The sequence below is a fragment of the Carya illinoinensis genome, chromosome 14 (genome assembly GCF_018687715.1).
Source record: "Carya illinoinensis cultivar Pawnee chromosome 14, C.illinoinensisPawnee_v1, whole genome shotgun sequence".
NCBI classification, from domain to species: Eukaryota; Viridiplantae; Streptophyta; class Magnoliopsida; order Fagales; family Juglandaceae; genus Carya; species Carya illinoinensis.
In genome coordinates, this window is record NC_056765.1 from 30,587,396 (window position 1) to 30,597,635 (window position 10,240).

General features: G+C 37.4%; 1 protein-coding gene across 2 annotated transcripts; it reads left to right on the forward strand.

The window, feature by feature from the left end:
* LOC122293437 lies at positions 1–7,387 on the forward strand. 2 transcript variants are annotated; one of them, XM_043102015.1, is made up of 3 exons: positions 1–243; positions 304–413; positions 6,913–7,387. In XM_043102015.1, exons 1-3 carry the CDS (start codon positions 165–167, stop codon positions 7,240–7,242), a joined length of 519 nt encoding a protein of 172 aa, XP_042957949.1. In that variant the 5' UTR covers positions 1–164; the 3' UTR covers positions 7,243–7,387. The 2 variants fall into 2 exon arrangements, with proteins under 2 accessions (XP_042957949.1, XP_042957948.1); XM_043102014.1 differs by having other exon boundaries at positions 7–413.
* Positions 7,388–10,240: the final 2,853 nt, after the last annotated feature.

Below are 10,240 nucleotides of genomic sequence, written 5' to 3' on the forward strand. Positions count from 1 at the left end.
TTTTGACCCTCTCTCTCTCTCTCTCAAGCCCTGCCATGAAGCCATAGAAGTGTGATTTTGGTTGGAGTTTTAGTCGAAGTGGGTCGTAGTCGCAGAGCTTCATCCCGGTCGACCGAGTTCAGCCCGTCTCGGAGCTACGCATTGGCAACTCCTCCTCCCGCCGAATGGGAACCTTCGGTACGCTCCTACTCTCTAAGGCGCCGTACAAGAACGGCAAGAGCGGCGTCCAGAGGGTTCTTCACGACGCCTACAAGAAGAAGGAGACGTCGATTCTCGTCCGGCTTCGCGGGGGCGCGGACGAGTACGCCGAGTTGCAGGCTTGTATCGTGCCCAACGACCCGACCGGGAAGAAACAGTACATGCTCAGGTCGATCGCCGATCCGAATTACACCGTCTGCTTCTTGGATCGGACGGTGAGCCACCTTTGACTTTTCAATTCACTTGATGTATTGCTCACACGGGTATTGTCTTCTTAGATTATCAATACGTCTGATTTCGTTTTCTTTTGTTGGTAACGCTTTATATATATTTTCACACACGGGGGAGGGGGATTCGATCCTTGGTTCTCTTAGTGAGAAACCAAGGCGTTTCCAAGGTACGAAACTTTTTTGAATTCGTACAAATCTCCTGCTCGGAAAAAATGACCAGATTCCAAAACTTTTTTGCAAGAATTTGTCAAATTGGCATCAGCCCCAGAGGGAGCTGGGGGAAGTGCCCTAAAATAATGATATATTCGCCAATTGGTTCTCTGTGTTCTACAACTTCAACAGATCTGAGCCCAAGTATTGGCCCTAGCTGAGACCTGTACTCCCGCAGTTTGTCTCCCGTGGATTTATGGATTAACATTTGGTGATTATTTATGGAAATGCTTCTGACAAGGTCATGGCAAGCTGACCTTGATGAGGCCCACTTGGATAAGGGGGGTTGTTCTTTTATTAGATCAAAAATGTGTTCTGGGTAGAGACCTTAGATTGGTTTTGGTTTATGCTTCGGCTTTGTTGGGTTTTTTTGGGAGGCTTTATTCTTTATTGTTCCACGGGCTTCTCCTCAGCCTATCTATGAGGATGATTTTTAATAAGGAGGCTTGACCTCAATCTTTATTAAAAAAAAGGAAAAAATCTTGTTCATCATCTGAAAGCAACTACTCTTTATCGCCCATAACTGTTTGATATTCATGGCCACCTTTTCTTTCCCCTAAAAAGTCACCTGTTTGCTGGTTTGGTTGTCACCTCCCTTTTTTAACCGACAGTCCTATTTGCTGACCAATTGTGAGTATGGTAGTTCATTACTTGTTTGATTTAGCTTGTTGTCAGTCCTATATAAGTTAGATGAACCGTCATTACATTGATTGTCTAAATATTGATTTCACAATGATAGCTCCTGCCATCGTGTTGGATGTCCCACGGGACTCCCAGGTAATGCAGGAGAAGATATTTGGGCATTTAATGCCAATTCTCGCTGTGAGTGCTATAGTTAGAATTAAGAAGTGCATCTTCCTCTGAGACTTTTTCTAACGAGATGTTGGCATGCCTAATGTCCTTTTTCAGAAAGTAATGGTCGGGGGAAACCATTGCTCTTCTCCATGTAAATGGAACACTTTCTCCCCTCAATTCTCCTTTCTGAAAAATTGTTGCCACGCATTTCCCGGATCCGTGTGCAGCAATGGATTCTGAAAGAAATGTTTCAATTTTTCTTCTGTTTTGTTACGGGTTGAGAACTTGGAAGACAGCTTTGAGGCGATCGACTCAAAACCAAAGCCCCTTGTTACAGTTTTGCTGTAAAATATTTCCCCAATCTCTCATTTTTTTTTTTTTTTTTTGGGGGGGGTGGAAGTCAGTGTCTCATATCTCAATGCTAGAAGCAGTCAGAAAGCAAGCAAAGACCCGTAAACAAAAATGTTGGCTTTCACTTTTTGACGGGGAAATATTTTCACAATTTTTCTGATTCTCTCTCCACATAAGCATGAGATTGTCTGCTTGACGGGGATTGCTGTCGACGACGTTAATTACAGTATATGATTGTTGATTCAAATTTAGTTGCAGTTCAAATTCTTATTGAATCTCCTGTTGTCTATGAAATGGCAAGTTGCAAGTAAATTCCGAATCTTGAGTTGGGGCTAGGTATATTGTATTGTGATTATCCTCTTTAGAGTAATGACAAATACCGTCATGGGTTGTGCAAAGCGCCGCGCACTATTGAAATGAGTGGTTTAATTTTATGGAGCAATGGTACACGCTGCATGCCTAGGTAATTTTATCTTTAAAATTATAAAAATATACATACTAAAGTAATGCTCTCTCTCATTTAATAGAAGTAGGGATTGCAAATTGAATTTCTCAATTTTTACATATGGCATCTAAATTTTTACATAATGCAGGAGAAGATATTTGGGCATTTAATGCCAATTCTCACTGTGAGTGCTATAGTTAGAATTAAGAAGTGCATCTTCCTCTTGAGACTTTTTCTAACGAGATGTTGGCATGCCTAATGTCCTCCTCCAAAAAGTAATGGTGGGGGGAAACCATTGCTCTTCTCCATGTCAATGGAACACTTTCTCCCCTCAATTCTCCTTCCTGAAAAATTGTTGCCACGCATTTCCCAGATCTGTGTGCAGCAATGGATTCTGAAAGAAATGTTTCCATTTTTCTTCTGTTTTGTTATGGGTTGAGAACTTGGAAGACAGCTTTGAGGTGATCGACTCAAAACCAAAGCCCCTTGTTACACATTTGCTGTAAAATATTTCCCCAATCTCTCCTCTTTTTTTTTTTTAATTGCAAGTCAGTGTCTCATATCTCAATGTTAGAAGTAGTCAGAAAGCAAGCAATGACCGGTAAACAAAATGTTGTCTTTCACCTTCTGACAGGGAAATATTTTCCCAAAGTAAATTACTGGACAATTTTTCTGATTCTATTTGCACATAAGTATAAGATTGTCTGCTTGATTGGGATTGCTTGAAAATTTGAACACTTGGGTGATTTCTGTGTTTATATGCTTGGGGTTGGCATGTGCTCTATCAAACATTGTGGAATAAAATATTGTATTCTATTGCAGTCTTAGTTTTTCCCTCGCAAGAGATAGAGAAGCAATCCAGTTGTTAGTCTCTTTTAACTGTGCGACTAAACTTCTCTGCTAGTTAAAAACTACAGCATGCTACATGTAATCTACAGTACATCCTAGCTGCTTCTCTTCCCTTCGTCAGGGAAGCAAGGGAACTTGATTTTTCCACTTCCCAACTATTACAGGATTCTTAATTTTAATTTCTTCATTTTCTGATCTAGAGGAGCCTTCGGGTAATAAGTTGTTAGCCACCCCGTATACTTGCGGCGCTCCCATTTGACATGATTAAAATGCTTCTGCAAGAACTAATGGTGTTCTTTCCGGTCCGGTCTGGAAACAGGATATCCTGTAGACTCTGGGCAGTTGACTGCTTGTATTGTTTCATACACGGTTTGGCCAAGCCGTTATCCGGTATCCACACTACTTCTTGCCATTCAACAAAATTTCGTGGGATTTTAATGAATCTTGTGTTTATTTCCTTCACCTTTTTAGAGGTGGAGCTTACAGTAGTTGTTGGGTTCTCACTCTAACTTTTTAAATCAGATTTGATCCTGATTTTATTCGAACTTTTTAATTAATGTACCTTTTTGTTCGGTGATCTGAGGACAAATCGAGGAATTTGGAAATGGCTTTTTCTTTTTTTCTTTAGTTTTCTGATCGGATGGGAGAGGGCGACAGAATTTTGATAGGGGGAGTTGTTCGGCTTTTGGACGGAGAATTGAGATGGGTTTCATTGGTACCTACCATATTCGGTTTTTCTGGTTTTGGGATTGGGTTTTGTATCGGTCTTGTTGCTGGATATTTATTTACATGAGTTTTAATATTCTAGAGGAATCTTTCATATATTGGATTGGGTTGATTTAGTCAATGCTCACATAATTTCTGGTCGTGGAATTGTTGATGGATTGATATATTGGATTGGGCTGATATAGTCTTGCAGAAATTTAATTTTTCATACATGTTGAGTCTGATATTAATTTAATTGGCCAAACAATCTTTCTTTTTTAATTTTTTAATTAACAAAAAATGGCTTGTATGAAAAACTAACCATTTTGCCTTGAGGAATTTTGATGCTTCATAATGAGTTTCTTGAATTTTATTTTTGGGTGTTTTCAAGCCATTGTTACCTCCTCGATGTACACGATCGTCAAAGAAAGCATTTGGTAACACAAGTTTGCTCTTCTTTACCATGTGTTTGTGGGTATGTTTTGATTTATTATTGAAACTTTTTCTTGACGAATACCATGACACCTTAGCCTGTTAGTATGGACATAATTATCAGGTCAATGAAGTGAAATAATATTATAAAATCATAGACTTTCTTCATGTATTATTTATGTTGGTTGTTTGTTTTAGATATTCCTCAAAACATTTGTTTCATTTTATTTTTTTTTAAATTTTGTTTGCTTCGCTCTTCTTCTTCTTCTTCTTCTTCTTCTTCTTCAATTTGAATGTCAGGTCTGTGCTGAAACTAGCATTTGAACCATCGACCCCATTTCCATATTGAACCCGTCCCGCTCCCACGTTCCCCTCCCTCCCTCTCGTTGCCCAGAACCCTCGAGTGTCGTTGTCCCTGTCGTCGCCCAGGACTGGCGACTCATCGGCCTACCTCTGCCCATTGCCACCCAGTCTGTTTTCCCTATAGACCATTTCGAACAGGAGGGAGGAGTTCATGGGAACCACTCGTCACCCAGTACCCACATCGCCCTCCCTCCACTAGTGCCACCGCGTGACGCACCTCAACTCGTTGCCGTCCCTCTCGTCGCCCAGCACCCGTGACTCCTACCTCTGTTTCGCCGCCCATCTGCTCAGCAACAAGAGGTAACTCCACATTATTAAGTTCTTTGTACTGAGAGAGGTAAAGTTTGGGGCAGATTTTTTCTTTCAGAGATGGGTATTGGGCTTAGTTAGGGCATGAAAATGTTAGTGAGTTGCAGAAAATGCTTTCTTGAAGTTAATGGTTGCTAGTGATGATCTTTGTTGGTTTATGGGTTAGCAAAATATATCACTTTCTTACTTATATTGTCTTGAGTTGTCATGCATTCTCTTTCTCTGTCTTGCGCTCTCTCGAATATCTTCAACTGGTGAATGGATGGCTGCTTCTTATAATTGTGTGTGTTTGATGGCTGTCTAAACTGTAATTAAGTAGAACATATCCACGTTTCAGAGTTATGAGTTTAAGATCAAGATTAACCTGTCTTCAATTCTAATTGTGTATGGTTGTCAAAAAATGAGACATTGATGCCTAACATTTTGCAAAAGACTTGAGTTTAATGGGTGAGACGGGTTTCGAAAACAATTGTAGGAGTCCACCAGAACAAGGGAAATGGACCCTTGAAGGCATTTGATTCGTCATTTTCTGCATTTTTTGTTAAGCTCCCTCACACACTTCAGAATTGTCTCAAGGTTGGTCATCTCATTTGAGCCTAAATTGGATTACCCGTTGTAAATGTTAGTGGTAAGCTATAAAAAAACTCTCCTTTTTTGTCAGTCTCGTTTCCAAAGGTTAGCAAAGGATATGGAATGAGTAAAATTGGGGACCTATCAGAATGCCTAATACTTTGGGGAGGGTGTCATTTTTCGCTGTCATATATTTTACATTCAACAACTATCAGAATGCCTAATACTTTGAGTTAATTCAAGGTGGAACATCTGGTTACTTAAAAAAAACTTGGGTTAGGGTTAGCTTTTTAGTGTTTGTAGATATGATCAAACAAATACTGGGTAAACTACCTCGAAAACCCTCAAAATCATCCCATAATGATTCGAACAATGTCAATGATGGAGTGCTCAATACTCATTCATCCTTGAACTTGTTCAGTGCACCAAATTCTATTAATAGCTCGAAACCCACTTCAGCTTCTTCAAAACCTTCGAGTAATGGGACTCTTGCTCCTCACTTGTTGAGTATGAATTAATCCATTTCTATTTTACTCTACTCACAGGTGTATATTTTACTCTAATTGAACATCATATTATAGAAGTGATGGTTCAATTTGCAAACAAATTGGCTCAATTTTTCAAAAGATAAGGAAACCAGTTATGTCTTTAGTCACTCTTGATTACCTGTATCTGTTATCTTTTGCAGAACGGTATTATTAATCATTCATCCTCATAACTGCACTCTTGATTTTCTCATTTCATCACTCTTCTGGTGCTTTTCCGACTTTTCTGTAAAATGGATTTGTTGTGGCACTATTCATTAAACTAATTTATGTTTTTATCCTTTATTAGGTGGAATAATCTGGAGTGTGATTATATTGATTGTACTTGATCATCTACTTTAGAGTTGCTTCTATTCCGTGGCTTCTCAGCTTCCTTCCTACTATAACTTTTCTGGACTTGAATTTTGATTAGCTGTTGAAATTCTACCAACTTTTGGGTCTGACTAGTTTTGGTATGCATATGTTTCTGAATTAAGTAGCACAGTTCTTGCCAAAATCAGATGCATTTTTTTAATTCTACACATATTGTCAACCCATTAGTAAAAATTAGTGATAATAATGTTTAGTTTCTGATTTTGGTAAGATCAAATTTTGAAATAAGCTCTTACATTTTGTTTTTGGTGACACTTTTGTCAAGGTAAAGTCCTTTGGGGGTGTTTTGAGAAAGATTTGAAGTTTTTGAATGGTGTTTAAACAATATTTACGAATATCAAAACATAGAAATGGTGTTTGATTTTATCTTTGAATTGCTTTTGTGATTTTTTTTGTTTTTGTAATTAATTGCTTCTGTGAATTTTAATTGTGTATGTTTACATGTCTTCACTTGGTTGTCCTGTTCTATGCATCTTGTCCAATAGAGGTATAAGAGTTTACCTTGCTTTTACTTTTTACATCTGAAAAATGTTGGCAGCTGGTTAGGGAAGAAGCGTCATCTCAGAGTGGAAAGTGTACATTCTTAAACTGTTTTGACATGGGCTCTGGATCTAGAGCTTGTGCTGTGAAGGAGGGTGTGAGGTTGTACTTCAACATCAGAGCTGCTCATGTTGAAAAGGTGAGGCATTCTGCAATTGAGTCTACTTTAGTTGATGCATTGTCACAGGGAATGTCTGCTAAAGATGCAGCCAAACAAGCACAGAAAGAAGGTGCAAAGGTGGCAAAGTTGGTGACCCGGCATTGTTTGGCACATATGCTGGTGGTTTCCTTAAAAAGCAAAGACTTGCAAAGGTTGGCTATCTTGTGAGAAGGGAATTGGGCAGTTGGGTTGGAGGTAGGATAGGATTTATGGTATATAATGTGGTTAATAGAGTGCATTACTTGCTTCAATTTGTTCAAACTGAATAAAATGTTGTTCGTGAAATGTCAGAAGTAGCAGGTGTTTAGCTTCATCCAAGACGTGCAAAAACCAACTTCAAGTGTAGAATCAAACTTTTTTCCATCGTCTATTATTATGAGTTTTTTGAGTGATGCATACTAAAGCTGTTAAATCTAAAGATTTTCACTCTACCAAATAGCAACCACTCTTTATAGCCCATAACTGTTTGATATTCATGGCCACCTTTTCTTTCCCCTAAAGAGTGACCTGTTTGCTGGTTTGGTTGTCACATTCTTGCTTCTCACCCTATTGCATTCCTTTTTTGGAATTGGTTTCTTATTTTTTATCTGTACCTAGTGTTTTTTGTTTGGATCTTTGATGCATGAGTGGCTTTTTAGTTCATTATTCTTTGGGTTGTGAAGTAATTCTTTTGTGTAGTTGAAGCTGATTCTATTAGTCAGTTATTATTAACCTGTCAGTATGATAGTCTGTGTAGCTCCATTAGAAGTTGCTATTTCACATGGTTTAGAATTCTCATAGTACCACCAAGTCATTCACATTTTTTCTTTTGAAATGCTTTTGGGTAATTGAACACTTACGGTGGAGGAAGCTATTCTATTTATGATGCTTCTCTAAAAATGCCTCCTTGGCTGGATGTCTGTTCTTCAAACAAATAGAATCATGCTATCACTATTGTCCCAAAAGAAGAAGAAGAAGAAGAAGAAGAACGAAACAAAACAAAAATGAAAACAAAACAAAAACGAAAACAAACAAAAATACAAAAACAAAGGGTGGCACTCTCTAGTGTCAACTGTAAAGCTTCTCTAAATAGTAAAAGGTGTTTCTACTCGAACTTTTTAAAAGTTACCACTATTTCATTCGTTATTTTGTAAATTATATTTTTATTTAATTGTGAATGATGCTAAATCAAAGTCACAAATATAGAACAATTGAGTAAACGTACCCTTTTATCCATCCAATCACACAACTCAACCTCCAAAGAAGTACAATATCCTAACCGTCCAATGCACATCAAAGGCAAGGAAAATCATCGAAATAATATAATATCGTGAATTCAAAATTGTTATAACATCGACCATAGGGGTGTCCATGGGTATTGTAATGCCAACGCCTCTATAGATCATTATATATATAGTGAAATATTCTAGTCACAAAGAAATTACATAAAAAATATTTCACAAATTGAAATGACTTGATATGGTTCGTAAGATTATAAGGTTATTTTTATTGTAAAGTAGATCTAATGAATCAGATGAAACTACATTAGTTTGTTAGATTATTTTTGTATAATTCTTTTGTAGATGTAGCAGTATTCATATATATATATATATAACAAGTTTTCAAAAAATTAAGAAAGAAACGGGCAATTCTCTCAATAGTCCAACTGTCAATTATTGCTTAATTAGGTCATTAACGAAATAATTACCATCTTCATGAGTATAATCTTTATTTGGGATATTAATTCGGTAAGAAATAAGATTGCAATGGAAGAAAAAGTAACCTGGTTTTCAATGTCACTATACACGCTGGCCGTGCCCAGTGAGTTTTTAGCTCTTGGTCTGTGGATATTTTTTTATTCCACTTAAAGACGTGTCACTATATACGCTGGCCATACCCAGTGTGTTAAAATTAGGGATGTCAAATCGTGTTAAAGGATTGTATTCGTGTTGTGTCAGGACATGTATATTATACTATATGGGTCAATCCGAACACGACCCATTAAGTTTATCGTGTCAAAATCTTAATTCTTAAAACAACTCATTAACATAACGGGTTATGTCGTGTCAACCTATTTTAACCCGTTAGTGAATATTACGAAATAGGTTAACCCGACCCGTTCAACTCGTTTATGTGCATCAAACAGACATAAAATTAACCCGTTTATCCTTATTAAGTTTAGCATAATTTTATATAAATATTAAAATCACAATATCTATAAAAAAAAAATATATATATATATATATATATATAAAAACTAACCACAAGTCTAAAATTACAATCAAAACAATAAAAATATCAAAATTAAAATCTCAACAATTTTTCTTTTAGGTATAAGGGTATAATTGTAACTTTAACTTTATTAACGGGTCAAAACAGGTTTACTCGTTATCAATCCGTTAAGCAATCGTGTCTTAACGGATCAACATGTTTTGACCGAACCCGTTAAGACTAAACACAAATCTGTTATTATGGTGTCGTGTTCGTATTAAGTTAACAGGTCATATCACATATTGCCACTTTTAATTAAAATGCGGTGTGCTCCATGGCAGAACTATTGGAAGTATGGTAACTGCTCAGGGAAAGTTTGTTATGGGTGCACAGATCCTCCCACTCTACAGTTTCTCTTTCATTTCCTCTGTGTTTGGCGCCATATCATTTGCTCGTCGAGCTCTCCTCTCTCCGGTTCAAGCATCCCTAGAGAATTCCGGCTGAGGTAAAAATTTTGAAATTTTTTCTTCGCTCCTCTGATTGCGATTCACAGCTGGAGCGTCTTCTACTTGTGTCTTCATTTCTTCTAGATCCTCAATTCTCTTTTTGGGTGATTCACAGCCGAAGCATTTTCTACCTATATTTATCCTTCATGTTCCAGGTAAGGCTCTCAGTCATTTACCTCCAGTCTTCGAATCTATCTACTTTTTAATGTGTTGGTACATTTCCTCCCTCAAGAGGAATATTTTCAGCAATTTTCTATAGATGAAGATTTTTCTCGTTGTTTGTGACCTGAAGAATCTGGTTTAAAGCTTTGATTCCACTTCTGTCCTTTTCCTTTCCTATAGAAAATTTTCTAATAGTTCCATGTAGGGACCTCTTTCCCATTACCCTTGAACATCTTTTTCCTCCACTATTGTAGGTATACACTCTTCGTACTGACAAACTCTGCTGTCAAGAAATATATTACACCACC

Bases quoted from the DNA above. Each gene is read 5' to 3' on its own strand.
- LOC122293437 (XM_043102014.1), top strand. From the start codon at position 165: ATGGGAACCTTCGGTACGCTCCTACTCTCTAAGGCGCCGTACAAGAAC. The intron at 414-6,912 runs GTGAGCCACCTT...AAATGTTGGCAG, and splicing joins TCTGCTTCTTGGATCGGACG to CTGGTTAGGGAAGAAGCGTC.